General features: G+C 38.2%; 2 protein-coding genes across 2 annotated transcripts in view; one reads left to right on the top strand and one right to left on the bottom strand.

Moving 5' to 3' along the window:
- Positions 1-1,778: 1,778 nt before the first annotated feature.
- On the bottom strand, positions 1,779-6,586 carry LOC125228378 (transmembrane protein 65). Its single transcript, XM_048132928.1, has 6 exons — positions 6,160-6,586; positions 5,943-6,068; positions 5,238-5,279; positions 4,351-4,417; positions 3,162-3,365; positions 1,779-2,493 (listed from the first exon to the last, which is right to left on the bottom strand). The coding sequence occupies exons 2-6, from the start codon at positions 6,047-6,049 to the stop codon at positions 2,323-2,325; spliced, it is 591 nt and encodes a 196-aa protein (XP_047988885.1). The 5' UTR covers positions 6,050-6,068; positions 6,160-6,586; the 3' UTR covers positions 1,779-2,322.
- A 3,232-nt stretch (positions 6,587-9,818) lies between these two features.
- Positions 9,819-15,080, top strand: part of LOC125227992 (vacuolar protein sorting-associated protein 13D) — a 77,472-nt gene continuing 72,210 nt past the window's right edge. Inside the window, 6 exon segments of the mRNA XM_048132429.1 lie at positions 9,819-9,887; positions 11,260-11,451; positions 13,911-14,096; positions 14,340-14,516; positions 14,518-14,595; positions 14,724-14,891. Coding sequence (XP_047988386.1) covers positions 9,819-9,887; positions 11,260-11,451; positions 13,911-14,096; positions 14,340-14,516; positions 14,518-14,595; positions 14,724-14,891 — 870 coding nt within the window.

Raw genomic sequence — 15,080 nt, forward strand, 5'->3', positions numbered from 1 at the left:
TTGCGTTTGGTGGATATTTTACGAAATTCCCTAAATGAGAACTATGATGTCCATATAAATTTAAAGTTCAGTGACCATACTTCTAACATTTCCAACATAGAGGGTTGCAATAGTTCTAAAATGTTCCGTTTAGAAGGTATCTTCAAAAGACGCATCTAACCCACAAAGTATCAAGTGTAAATATTAAATTGACAGGATACACCATTAGCCACAAATCTTATGGCACCTTAGCCACGACTAGACGATGCCTTTAGGGACCATCCACACTCCGCCGCCGCGCCTCCTGGGGGCGCATCTTACGTCCTTCCTATACAAAATGTACTGAGGAGACGTTTTTTGAATTACATTCGGGCGGCGTGGCGGAGACGTCCGTTGCGCGCCGCAAGACATGCGTCTCATGAGTGAGAGTCCCTTAGGTGTTTTGGCATTAATAAGGTTACAAATAAAATGTACCTATCTCAAACAAATTCAAGTACTTGTAGCGTAAATGGAAGACAGATCTCACAAAAAAATCGTGAGACTAAACTTATTTGTACCTTATTACTTGAATAAGGACCATAGTTAATTATAAGGGTGTGACATTTCTAATAAATTTTAGTGTACATTCTGAACTAAATGCACAACATCGATCCTATACCTCACATAGCGCGCATTATATGCAAGTCAATAGACTACAGTTTACATGATACAAGTCCAAAGTCAGTATACGTCGCATAGAAAATTTTAAGCCTACCCTACATTCATAAAAATATCCTGCATTTTTGAACTAAATAGCAAACATCATGCTACAATTAGTGAGTTGTGCCCCTATTTTTTAACCCCCGACGCAAAAAGAGGGGTGCTATAAGTTGTACCGCTATCTATGTGTCTGTCTGTGGCTCCACCGCATCCTAAACAGGTGAACCGATTCGGATGCGGTTTTTTTTTAATTTGAAAGAGGGTTTTCTAGCGATGGTTCTCAGACATGTTCTACCAAAATCGGTCCAACCATTTTCTACTTTTTAAAGATTTTTGAGTAGGGGGTTTTTTGAATTTATAATTTAACTTTGAAACGACCAAAAATTACTCTAATAATCTAAACATCCAAATTATAAACAAATCAATTATTTTTGTAGTCGGTACCAGACCTGTTCGTCGCCTTGCTATTTCCTGTTTGCCCCACCCAACCATACGCAGGCTGGCCCCGACTCCAAAAATAATTGATTTGTTTATAATTTGGATGTTTAGATTATTGCAATCCGATAAGAAATCTGAATTCGAAGGTTTATTATTTTTGGCTTTTTAGTTTCTCTGTGTTTTGTAACACGCTTTTTTTGAAGGCGGTTTTATTTTTTGTTAAAAAGTTAATTTATTTGTTGATTTTTAGTGGTTCCTAGTGATATTATATGTATCAGTCCGAATATATGTACAGTAGTGAAAGAATTATCCTTTAACTCCTAACCGTTGAGGAGTTGACCTTCCATCATCAGCTCAGCCACATAAAATTATTACCATCAGGCGTAAATACTGGTGTACCTTTGAAAAATACACTAAGAACATTACATGTGCCTATAACATTTGAAGAGTTCCCTCGATTTCTCCAAGATCCCATCGTCAGACCCCGACTTGGTGCCAATGGGACCATCTCGGGGTTATACCCGTTCGATCAAAAAAAAATTTTGAAAATCGGTCCACGATCCTCGGAGATATCGAGTAACATACATACAAAAAAAAAATAAAAAAAAAAAAAACATTCAGTCGAATTGAGAACCTCCTCCTTTTTTGAAGTCGGTTAAAAAGGGTCGTTTTAGTGTAAATCTTAACAATATCTAAGTTTTTAAATTCACTACAAGTGCTTCAGTTAGGCCGATATTTTGTTTTAAAACGGTGCTTAGTCACATCCTAGGAAGATGAGATTTCGAAATTGTGTCTTTAAAATGTGATGCTAAGTACATTTGTGTATTGCGTTTTGGGGCGGATTTCTCCCAAGCCATTTCATTCCTAAATTCCACAATAGTAATGTAAGCTAGTTTTCCTAGTCCTTTCTATCCGCCCCTACAGGTTAATTCACAAGAGCAGGCACGAATGGAATGAATGACTGAATGAAATGAAAATATCTATGTGTGTAACAGATTAACCAATAAAATAGTTACGACTGTATGCCGGTACATGCATCCAGGCAGGGTCGCCATGTGTTGTGGGACGATAGAGTTAATAATTCATATATTGTCGAACGAGTATGCACTTGTGAGAGTAAGGTATACAGTACAACTCACACAATAAAAGATTCGTTCATTCCATTTGTGCTAGTTTTTGTGAATCAATACTAGTCTACTTAGTTACCTAACTCTTCTTGAGGTCCGCTTTCGCGTCCGTTTTCTCTTTCGCGTCCGCTTTGGGTTCCTGTTTGTTTTTGTTGTCGACCTTGTCTTTCTCCTTGTCGTCCTTGTCGTCCTTGAAGAGGAGGGGCGTCATGCCGAGGAAACAGCCTAGCGTGATGCCGAGTACGCGACCCTGGAGAAAAGCAGTAAGGTTAGAACACTTAGAATGCATTGCAGACAGAAGAATCCTTGAATTAAACATGTAAAAATGCGTTAACCAGTTTGGCACCGCTCTTCGATGAATTACAATCAATAATCAAATACAAAAATAATTTCATTCCGCAGTTTATCTGTAGAGGTGACGTGATCTATTTTAGGAATACATAATCTAGAACTGTATAACAGTACAAGAAACAGTTGACTACGAAAATATAAACACACGTTGCACTGCCAATATTGTTTTATTTCGGTCATGTTCAATCGATTTTTTTGTATGGCTTTATCTTATGGGGACTTAACTTGAAAATTATTGTAAAGATATTTAAATAAATGTAAACAAAATATATCCTCAAAAGGCTCCTTAGGCCGCTTGGAGGTAAATGAAACACGACCATGACCAAATAAGTTGGTTAAATACGCGTACAGGCCGCTCAGTGACAAACTTAGTTTTGTGTTTGTTGGTGAAGCCACAAATGTAACTCAACAAAGAAGAAATAAATAAATAAATATTGGGGACACCTTACACAGATCAACTTAGCCCCAAACTAAGCAAAGCTTGTACTATGGGTGCTAGGCGACGATATACATACTTAAATAGATAAATACATATTTATATACATAGAAAACATTTAGTGTACTCACCAGGTTGGAGACGCGGCGGCACACGGGCATGTCGAGCTGCACGGGCGCCAGCGGCGGCGGCGCCATGCCCAGCATGGCGGCCGCGCGCTCCACGTAGTACGAGGAGCCGATGCCGATCACGTCGCTGAACGTGTTGCCGAGCGCGGCCGCCGCCATCGTGGAGATTGTGATGAACGCGCTCATGCTGCTTTCGATGCTGTCACCCTTTATGTGGAATTATAGGATTAAATAAATAAAGTGGGGAGGAAGTTGAATATTGCTAACGAGCCTAAGCTACATCGCGACATTCGCGACGGCTTGCCGGAGCGATTTAATGACTTTTGACTGAAGACTGTTGATTTGAACAGTTTAAATGTTTTTCATCTTACAATTTTGGACTAATTTAGTAAAAATGAAAACAAAGAAGCGAATCTTACTTTATTTGGTTACGAAAAGGGGTCTAATCGGATTGAAACTGGATGTGCTAAATGTACTATCAGCTCAAAAGTGTATGGCGAATTTATAAATGAATTCATTCATAATATCTCCATGCACTTTTGTAGCTGATAGTACATTGGGTGGAACAGGGAGCAATGAAAATTAAGTTCTAGGTTAGACATCTTAATTAAAGTTTGATCACATAGTTCCCTTGTTTAAATGTAAATGTAGGACATGGATTGACAATGACACAGAAGGCTATATTGAGTCTGTGAGTCACCTTATGTCACAACATACAGTGTATGTTGTAATTCCAAGTTTTCAATGAAATTTATGACTCAATTTGTTTTACTATAAAATAAACATACTCGTAACAAATGGGAACATAAAACACAATGGTAACACTCATTCTGTATTAAAGTGCAGTAGTGAAATGTGATGTTATTGACATTGTTGGTAGTAACAGTATGTTGTATAATCAGGTAGATTATAGTGAAGTATGAGGCGGCTGTCTACATAAAAATCTTAAATATACACCGTGTAACATGAGGATACCGAATAATTTGAACAGGCTGACAAGCCTGTAGCTGACTTTTATTAATACATTCACTACAGAAGCCGCTTGGTGGGCGCTCGTGAAATTTGCTCAGAAGCCGGACAACCCGCTAGGCACATCGGTTTGTGGAGTAGTGAGCCATTTAGTTGAATGGCAGTGAATGTGAATGAATGTGTTTATTTTTATAAATTTTATTATAAAAACGACAATACTTACCGCTACTATCATTACGAAGTTATCCAAGAAGCCAAACCGATGAATGGCACTGAATTTGCTAATGACACTGTAAACAACATCATAATCATTAGTTTGGGAATGTTATTAATGTTATTATGTACCTACACAATTAATTAGCTGTGTTGGGGAGTGCAATAAAGAGTTACTGTATATTAAATTAAAAAGTATACACTGTGTTTTTATTGTTTTCAGTTAAATTTGACATGTTATTTTATAAGCTCAGTAACAGGAACCACCTGATATATAAATACCTATCACTTTTTGTTAAGTTCGAAAAAAAAAATCGCTAACTTGAAAGTGATAATAAATGACGTAATAAGTGTGACAGAACAATGTAAAGTTAGTGTCAAGTATCTGAGGGCACATACCAAAATAAATACTAATTAGGAAGTAATCAAGGTTATAGTACAGTTGCTAAGACATTAAATTTACTTTCTGAATAACTCAATACTACTACTGGCCTTAGCATTATTTCAGACGATTTATGGTGCAATGTCTGAGAGACATCGCTTTGTAATAACTCAATAAGTGTAAGAGTTAAAACACTAAGTTTCTTAATAAAGTAATTGTATAACAGAGCCAGATCTAGTTTAGAGCAAGTAGAGTGGCTCTAGGCGCCTAATAAAACAAAGTTGATACATATTTTAAGTGTAAATGTTTTTAAAAAAGGGTGCCATAACCATATCTTGCTCTACCCTGATTGAATCCTGGGGCTGGCATTGACTGTATATGACCTAAATAATTCTACCCCTAAAGTTAAAGAAAATCAATAAAAACAGGTTGTATACTGCATTGTGTTTCTGTTTTGGGATGTGCAATAAAGTGATATTGTATTGTATTGTAAATACAGTATATTGTATACTTACAGTGAACTAACTCCCTGGTTGTAGGCTTGGGTACTGTGGCCGCTGAAAAAGAAGCACAAGTAATAATTAATAAACATGTTTAAAAGAACAAATAGGTTTCAATTAACTAGGGAACAAATCAAATTATTTTATTGAATATTTTATATAAATCTTGACTATATATAAATTTTGAGTCACACTATAAATAAATTATAAATTGAAATAGATATATCATACATGAAAAGAAAAAAAACACCACCAGTGGGCCTTGTCGTTTTTTCTTTCGTGTATGATATCTATTTAAATTTAGCTTTCAATTAGTTTTTTAAAACATATTAAACAGTTTTTTATTATCTCATTAGTAAGCAACATTTAAAGGACATTTATGAGAATGTATGATATTAAAAAACTTAATTTACAAGTAACCTCATACAAAGTATATGAAATTAGCAACTCCATTAGTTAATAGCTTTAAAGCACTTTATAAAGAAAACAAGATTAAGATCATAATATTCAATAAGAACATACCCAATAGATGGATCCAAATTGAATGCATAAAAACAAGAAAGACCTTTGATGAACTCCAATGTAAAATAACACATATTATTTACTACAATTTAAATAACTAGTCATCTTCATAATCAGTAGGTAAGCATGGTGTAAGATAAAGTATTAACAAATAACTGGTAAAACCAGAATCAACTGGTTAGCATGATGGTTTCTTACCATACTTTTTCTTGAGCCAGTCCTCGGGCACCGGGCAGTAGGTGCCTGTGGGGTCTACGTCGCCGAGTGTGGGCACTTTGCTGGGCCTGCCTAGCTTTGTTCGCCATCTCTGACCTGCCAGTTTGTCTGAAAACATAAATAATTTTCAATATTTTTGAGAGATATTATGCTAATGATGGCTAGTATGTAATATATTAGACATAGAGGGCAGTGTTACCTTCGAATTCCTCCTTAATCCTATTAGATTCGTATTCCTGTAGCGCCGTGAACAACAATTTTCTCTCATCAGCTTTCAAGTGCAGTACGAGTTCAGCTGCGTGTAGTTTAGTAATTGGTCCTGTTATTTGTGTGGGCTCCTCGAAATCCTTAGAAGTAGGACCTAGCCCCAGATGTCGAGCTTTTATAAGCACTGGAGCAAATCTCTTCGCAGTTAATCCTAAAGTAGCACTATATCGCACTTGTAATTTTGTCGGTTTTTTATGACAACACATGTTAGCTAGTGGAACCCCATACCTTCTTATAACGTGTACTGCCGTCATATTTATTTAGATTTGTATATTAATTTAAGTTAAACAAAACCTAAAATAATACTGGAATCCGAAAAATTCCTATTCTTTTAGCGCACGTTTCATTTCACGATTGTTGATTGCGATCAGCTGTCAAAACATGATGTCATCATGGAAAACCTCGAGCCCCAACGGAACGTATTTTCGTTCAGAAACCTAATATACTAACAGTCGAGCGTCCCAGACTACTCTTCAGTATTAGCAAGTATTAAGCTAGGAACATACTACGCGGACGTCCGTCGTATATCGTCCGCGACCGCGACCGATCAGTGTGCACGGAACAAAACATCCAGCGAGCCAGATTTCGATCGGACGTCCATGCGCTCAAGGCCACGTCCACGTCCGTCGACCGATAGTTTGCACGGTTATGTGTAATTTCATTGTCCAGATTCCCGTCCGCGGTCGATTCACGACGGACGTCCGCGTAGTGTGTTCCTTGCTTTAGTTCGGTATTGCCCAAAGCAAGTGCAAACGATTATATTATGGTACAGAATCGGTTCGCCGTGTGTTGGCCGTGTGTCACTCACAGACCTACAGTAGGCCTAGCACATGATGGCCGCGGGAGTATGTCGCCGCGAGATAGATGACACGTCTTTGTCTAATTGTATTAATGACATAAGGACAGGTAGTCTATCTCGCGGCGACATACTCCCGCGGCCATCATGTGCTAGGCCTGCTGAAGATAATAAAAAGAGATGAAAAATAGACCAAGTTTTACTCCGGTACGCCCGTCTAAGAATACTATTATATCTATTCATATTTTTGACGTGATAACGTCTAATAACTCGTTACTACGGGCAGCATGCACGAAAAAGATGACGTCATTGTCCCGTTTCCCAATATAGCTTTAGCGCCATCTATTGGCGCGCGTTGGAACTAAGCGGCTGATCGATGCGCTCGGTATGGTTGTAGCGTGTGGCCTGAGTAAAGCACCACAGCTGCGACAGATGGCGCGCCCGTGTTTATTATTTTTGAGTGTTTGTAATTTAAAAACATGAAAGATTGCATTAAAATAAGCATCTTTTATAGAACGAAGTTGTTTGAAAAACCTACTTATTTAGGAGTTAGAGCAGTACGAAGTTGCGAATTTTCCCATAGTATTTACTAAGGCGCCAGAGACTTAATAAATTTACGATGATTTTTTTTACCAATATAACCTATGTTAATAATATTGATAAATCATATAGAACACGTTTAAATAAGGATGTTTTGTTATATAAACTTTTTCTTCTACATTAATATTTACTGAGATATTAGGGTTCTAAGATTAGTAAATGGCACTAGCACTTTAATAAAATTAACGCGTGTCTCGCAAACGGTCTAGGATACAAAATGACGACTTTTATATAGGTATAGGTTAGGTTCGTTAGGTATCTTCAAACGGCCGAAGGCTCCTATTCTGTGCAGTTTCTGTAATAAGCGGGGCTCCGTCGATATCGCTTTCTGTCTCTGGCGCCTTAGTAATGCTACGGGAAAATTTTGCAACTTTGCACCACTCTAACTCCTAAATTAGTAGGTTTTAAAAAAAACTTTAATTTATAAAAGATGCTTATTTTAATGCATTCTTTCCACAGAGAACCTCCTATAGAGTGGCAGTCTTGTATATTTGGTTCGCGATACGAGTCACCAGTGTTTGGGGTGCGAGGAATGTGTTAAGCGCGCTGTGATTGGCCGTTTCAAGGACGGCGGGCAGTCGCGCCAGATGAAAAGGGACAGAAGTATGACTGTCCCTCTACTGACGCGTAAGTGGCCAATGTAAGTTGACCTATGCCGGCTCTGAATAAATTATAAATATGACTTATTTGTGGAATGTAATGCCGTCTGTTTTTAAATTTGAGCTTCTTGTTACCTTTCCACACCATTTCACACTACAGGTGGACATCTTTAAGGCATCAAAATACCGTTTTCCAATTTTTTTGTGCGAAAAACACGCGCTGCTTTCGGGTCTGTTACTTGGTCGATACTGATCGGGCACGGCGAGCGCCCGCGCTTATATCAGTGCAAATACTAGGAAGGCTGGCCACCGCGAGTCGTCTTGTAATAGATGTCTATAGGGGTTGGTCTGTGATTCTTTCTAATAAGAACAAAACACTATGCTAGAAAGAGTGCAGAGGAAGTTCTGTAGGCACATTTACAAACGACTGTACGGATATTACCCATATAGATGGATCCATCTCTGTATCCATCTCTAACAGGACTAACAGGAATGGTTGGTCTTCAAACTCTAGAAACCAGACGGAAACTGCTGCATATTATGCATTACCGCCAACTGTTTCACCATAGAGTAGATGACGCATCCGTGCTTGAGAGAATGGGGCTGCAAGTGCCAAGAGCGAATGTGGTGGTTGGCATGCCGGGCGCGGTGCCGGCGCGGCGGCGGCGGCGCCTGTTCGCGGCGGCCGGCGCACCGCTCGAGCCTGAGCTGCTCTTAACCGCATCATGTTGGAGGCAGACGATATTGACATATTTGCTGATAGTGTTGGTGTGTTTTACAGAAAACTCTTAAGGTTCATAGACTCTACACTCCTCAGGTGATTAATGTAATAACCATAGTTTAACTTTTAAGTGTGTTTGCTTTTATTTATGTCAATTTAACATGTACATAATTATATTACCACATAAGTGCTTTGGTGAAATACTGTTAACTTTTAAATTTAAATAAAAAATTTAAATAAATAAAAAAACGTGAAAAAAGTCCCAGAATCGGGCCCCTTTTGCTATACTCTGACCGCCCCTGTCTATACTACTGTAATGTTTGACGTTATCACGTTAAACTACCGTCCGTAAACAGACTTTACAGACAACCAATTTTTTTCTTACCAAACAATACATTGATTTCTGAACTGAAGTTCAAATGTCAAGTTAAACAGCTGTCAAGTGAAGTCATTCATTCATCCCTAGCTGTCAATTTTTTTCAATAGGATTTCATAAAAATATATGAAAACATAGATAAATTTAAACCATACACGCCAAAAGTGTGGCTAAATTGCGCAATTAGCAAATAAGGTAGATGTGTATGAGCGCAATGTTGATAACAGCTTATAGGACTCGAAGTGTATGTTATTAAATTGTGTCAGTGATTTTGGGATAGAAAGTGACCTGATAGTAGGAGTGCAGTTCGAAGGGGGTAGAAGCGATCATGCACGATGTTGGAGGGGCTCATGCACGATGTTGGGTTTGTCTTTGTTTATTTACCGTAGACTCTAGACACAAAACGCGACAAAAAATCAGCTGAATGTGTTTAAGAACCGACTTAACTACTTAACAAATTTAAAGGAAAGAATCTTGAACAATTACTTGGGGAAGTGGGATGGCATCCCTTGGGTCCCATGCCCCCGAGAATCTCAACACAGACCAGCTCAGCGTCGCGCTGCTCTCATAAGGTTTGTTTTCGTACAGACTGTAGACACAAAGCCACGCGACAAAAAGTGAGTAGTCACCGCCTGCTCATTTTGTCAAACAGGCAAAAATTTCGTCTAATTCAACTTTTTCTTTTTGTTTTTCTTACATAGAAAACCGGGGCTTGTCCTTGGGTGCATTACGTGCAGACAGTGATAATCGCCGGTTAGTGTCACATTACTTTTTAAATTAAACTGTCTTATTTGTTGGCTTCGGCCCCACGCATAATCTGGTCCCGAGTAAAGGACATACAAATAATAATAAAAATACTCATAATGTATTTATAATCTAGTAAAAGGACCCCAAACATTCTAAACATATCTGTATATAAACTTGGTGGATTTATGCGTAATTGAAGTAATGAAATAAACATTTACACAAGCCAATTTGATCCTAAACGCTATGTCGCATGTTATGTGGGTTGTAATGTTGTTTAAAGCTAGTTGACCTCCAAACTTTGGCAGTTGAAAACAATTGGTATTCATTAATTTTATGTAGCATTCAATTTTTAATTTATGTATCAGTCAGCTAAACTTAGTAGGCATACATTTATAGTTATACATAGTAATGGTAATACACCTCAGCATAAAAATCTGTTATTGCAATGTTCAATAATTTTCCAACAAATAAATAAACAGAGAGGTAGCTTACTCTAATTGGTGTAGGTATTTATAAATGAATTAAAATTAAAATTATAAACTTATACATATTCTGTAAAAGTCTATGTTATGAAAATTAGAGATAGGGGCAACAATTCCTAAAAAGCTGTGTGAAACATTTCAATAGAAAGAAGTGCCTACATTCTTAACCTTGTAATACACCCACCATATAAAACTTATGTTGGACAATTTTGATCCTAGTTATATTTTAAATTGTGTTGAGTTTCATTGGTACAAAATTTTGTTCTGACAATGGATCAGAACTATGTTATTTTGTTTGATAAAGTAGAATTTTATACAGTTAGAGGCTTATGGGAATAAGAAGTAGCTTCACCACTGTGCAGGATATGTATTTTATATACATTCTACATTTATAATTTATATAGCAATCAATCAATCAAAATATTCTTTATTCAAATAGGCTTTCAATAAGCAATTTTGAATGGTCAAAAATGTACAATTTTCATCTTTTTCTAAATATCAGAGCAATTTATTGGCAAGTGCAATAAACAATATTGTTTTAAAACTACATTGAATTAATAAAATTATGTCAATCTAAATTGTATAAAACTGACTAGTCTAGAAACTTCTAGAATAAATTCTAAATGTCTGCTACTAGTTGTGACTTTAATTTTTTTTGTCACTTTATATTAATGTGTATTGTAATTGCGTTAAACTCCTTATATAATTGCAGGGAAGGTAGAACTCGAGAACCTCCCCCTGAAGAAGGACGCGCTCCGGCACCTGGGGCTGCCGGTGGAGGTCCGGGCCGGCTTCATCGGCAAGGTTCAGCTACAGGTCCCCGTGAGGCAGATCCGCTCCGCGCCGTGGCTGATTGCTATTGAGAAGCTGTACCTTGTTGCGGCGCCTGTCAACTTGGATGAGGTATGCAGGTTACATTGAACATTCTGTTTATTTTGAGCTTTATTATTCTACATGGGGAGACGTTTTTTAAATTACATTCAGGCGGCGTGGCGCGAACGTCCATTCAGCGCCTCAGGACATACGTCTCTTGAGTGGGGATGGTCCCTTAGAAGGGTATTAATTATGTTCCAATAAGGTTTACATGACGAGTGTTTCTGTTAGTACTGTATATCTGAGGGATTTGGTTGATGTAATAGTGACTATCCCTATAGAATAGCTTTGATTTGACATAAACTGACACAATATTCATAACCTAACCACAATAAAATTTTGACCCCCCAACATGCTGGACCGATTTTCATGAAACATGGCTAAAAACAATCCCAACTCATTCAGCTTTCAAACAGAAAAAACTAAATCAAAATTGGTTCATCCATTCAGGAGCTACGATGCCACAGACAGACAGACAAACACACACGTCAAACTTATATAAATAGTATTATATTTCGGCAATGGCGAGCTATGAAATTTTGCATTTTTGCTTCTTCATTTCGCTCACATCCTGCCGCCAAGTAACTTTACAGCCCAACCATAAGGCTGCGGTGACTGCGGTGTGGACTATACTCACGGGACAAGCGGCATAACGATCATGGCAGTGGACGGCGCCGCAAGGGGCAAATCTTTTCATTTTGATCTTATCCATCACCCCATTTACCGAGCAGCCGGCCACGGGCGTCCAGTCTGCAGCCTTGTACTGTTGCCTATGATGTGTTGAAAGCGTTACGTAGGATATGACTTTGTAACTTGACCTCCATTTCACAGACCAGGCAGGCAAGCATGGTCGCGCGATAGGCGATAAGACGTTGTTTATCGTTATCGTTTATCGCGTGACCATGATTGCCTGCCAAAAAGCACATGATGATTTGATAACTTTTAGAACTATTATCATTTTATCACAATATGTACCTGCAAAAAAACATGAACTTTGCACATTTACCATTTGTTACATTTGGAATAGAAGGCACTATATTATTGGCCGTGCATAAGGTCGATTTTCAATTCAATCTTTAAGAAAATAAAAACCTTAATGGCTGCTAAAATTTAGTACTTTTTACGACGAAAATCGAACTAGGTACTTGATAAGATTACATATCTGATAAGTGAAAATGCTAACTCATAAATGATACATGACGGCGATTACATCATAGATTATTTGTGATGGGATGTAAAACGTGTACGTGACTCATGTTATCTTTATGAATGTCCTTGACATTTTTTGATATGAGACTAAAATGCAATATTAATAGACTTTGTTTAGTATGTTATGTTATCATATATTTGTATATTTACTTCTGCTGTTACAAGTTAACAAATGCTGAATTATGATTATTCTATACTTGCTCCCAAATACTGATACGAGTAATAACCGGTCACGAGTATTTTTCATGCTCAGAGAGTTGCTAGAGATGTCTATCTTTTCAGCATACTTATCCTTAGCAACTTTGCTATACTCATTTTTATGAATTATGATTGACTCCCAAAGCTTCATTAATTTCATTATATTTAAGAGGATACGGTAGCGAAAATGCTAAAATGGAAAGGAGCCCCCCTTTCAACTTGGGAATTTTAGTTAAATATACAAGTGTTATTAACTAGATTTATCGAAAAAAAATTGTCGATTAAGAACAACTCAGTCAAGAGATATTTCAAAAAAATCTTTAAAATCGAGGTTCCGCTCTCGACTCTTTCCTCCTTCAAAACTTAATCAATCGGAACGAAATTTAAGAATCTGAATAACAATGAAATAATCTATGTCGGACCGTTTAGCTTTTTTGGTTAATTGTTACCAATCTTGAGCATCACACCTTTTTTTTCGCCACAATGAATAAGGCCGTTTTTGGAAATTTTTGATTGGCTCTAGAGTCTTTAAAAAGCAGAATATCAAAAAAATCAAAACGGTCCGACACAGATAAAAATAATAACAATCTGTGTTGAAAAAATCATTGCTCTATCTTCAAAAACCAGGGAGGAAATAGTCGAGAGCGTTTGTATGGAGAATTGACCCCTACCGTATCGTCTTAAGGTCCACTTTTACTAAAGAGTTTTTGTAGTCTTCGCAGTTGAGACGCATTATTTGGGCATTTTCCGAATTTGGGACCCCCCCAATTAGCGTAACCTATTAACAAAAATTTACTTGCTGTCAGTTTTGTGATGACAATTAAGCATAAAATCTGTCAAAAAAATTACTTTTGTGTATATTATCGCTTAAAGTTTATGTAATTAACACAAAAACAATATTTTTATTGATATTTCATGCTTAATTATCGTCACAAAACTGTCAGTGAGTTAATTTTTGTTAACAACTTACGCTAATTGGGGGGTCCCAAATTCTAAAAATGCCCATTTTTGGATGCATATCCTTATTTATTTAAAAACTATCTAAAACTGTAATTGTATTTGCATAATGTATTGTTTGCCAGTGGGACAGCGCAACCGAAGCGCACTATGCGCACGAACGCAAGGTCGCGCTACTGGACGCCTTGGAAGCGCAATGGCGCGCGGCGCAAGAGGCTATGTCGGCAGACGCGTCTTACTACGCAGCGTCTTATTCCTCCTGGCTGAGCTATGGGACTGGCTTCCTGGCCAACATCGTGGAGAACCTTCAGGTATGTGTCTTTACAAGTTGGTGCTGACGGGTGCGCTATTTTGTGATTCGGGGTATATTTACTACCTACGGGTTTTTGACCATTTGTAGAAATCCTGCAGTAATGATCCGTTATAAGTTCGTCCTGTTGTTTATCAGCCAGAAAATCTCATGGTAGCAGCAACTGTAAATTATTTTACTTGTGCCTACTATATCCCATCTACTTTGTACCTTTAACGAGTCTTATATTTAATCTTCTCCCCAGTTAAAACTCCACGACGTCCACATCCGCTATGAGGATGCCGTGACCTGTTCCCCTCGCGCCTTCGCTTGCGGTCTCACCGCCGCCGCGCTATCCGCCGAATCCTGCGACGCGAACTGGAAGAGAGGCTTTACATTACTACCAGCCACTGGCGATGGCTGTTCCTTTAAGCTACTAGAGCTTGCAGAGGCTGGCGGTCTACTGGGATGTGATGCCGCCAAATGAGATGATGGCAGATTGCTCCATGTCTGAGCTAACGGTACGTTGTCCCAATTGCCCGCTACGGGCTTTAATGTTGACCCATGATTTCACTTCACGCCCTGAGAAAGGATAGTAATCTAGTCTGATTTTAATTTTTTTTTTGCAATATTTTGTTTTTGTGTCCAGGAACGTATGTCCCAAACCTGGCTGGGCACCCATCAATGGCTGTTAGCGCCAGCGACGGCCACAGCGCGCGTGCGTCGCGAGCGAACTGAGCAGCCGCTGCGCTCGCGCACGCGGCCGAGACTTACTGCGCACCTCACGTTAGACACCGTGCTTCTCAATCTGACACAGGTACCATCATAAGTGGGGCTTCCAGGCCACAATATTTCAATAACAAATATGACCTTGACACTATTTACACTACTAATAGGTAGAACTTACGCTAAAGCTATCTTTCAAAAGATAGAATACTAACGAGTATTCACATCACAATGTTTTGCGGTAATGTATTAAACATTCGTTACTATACTCGTATCACAT

The sequence above is a fragment of the Leguminivora glycinivorella genome, chromosome 7, assembly GCF_023078275.1.
Source record: "Leguminivora glycinivorella isolate SPB_JAAS2020 chromosome 7, LegGlyc_1.1, whole genome shotgun sequence".
Taxonomy (NCBI): Eukaryota; Metazoa; Arthropoda; class Insecta; order Lepidoptera; family Tortricidae; genus Leguminivora; species Leguminivora glycinivorella.

Excerpts from the sequence above, each read along its gene's own strand:
- LOC125228378 (XM_048132928.1), bottom strand. The coding sequence starts at position 6,049 with ATGGCGAACAAAGCTAGGCAGGCCCAGCAAAGTGCCCACACTCGGCGA. Across the intron at positions 4,418-5,237 it reads AACCAGGGAGTTAGTTCACT|TGTCATTAGCAAATTCAGTG; the intron begins GTAAGTATACAA and ends TGTTGTTTACAG. Across the intron at positions 3,366-4,350 it reads ACTTCGTAATGATAGTAGCG|GGTGACAGCATCGAAAGCAG; the intron begins GTAAGTATTGTC and ends TTCCACATAAAG.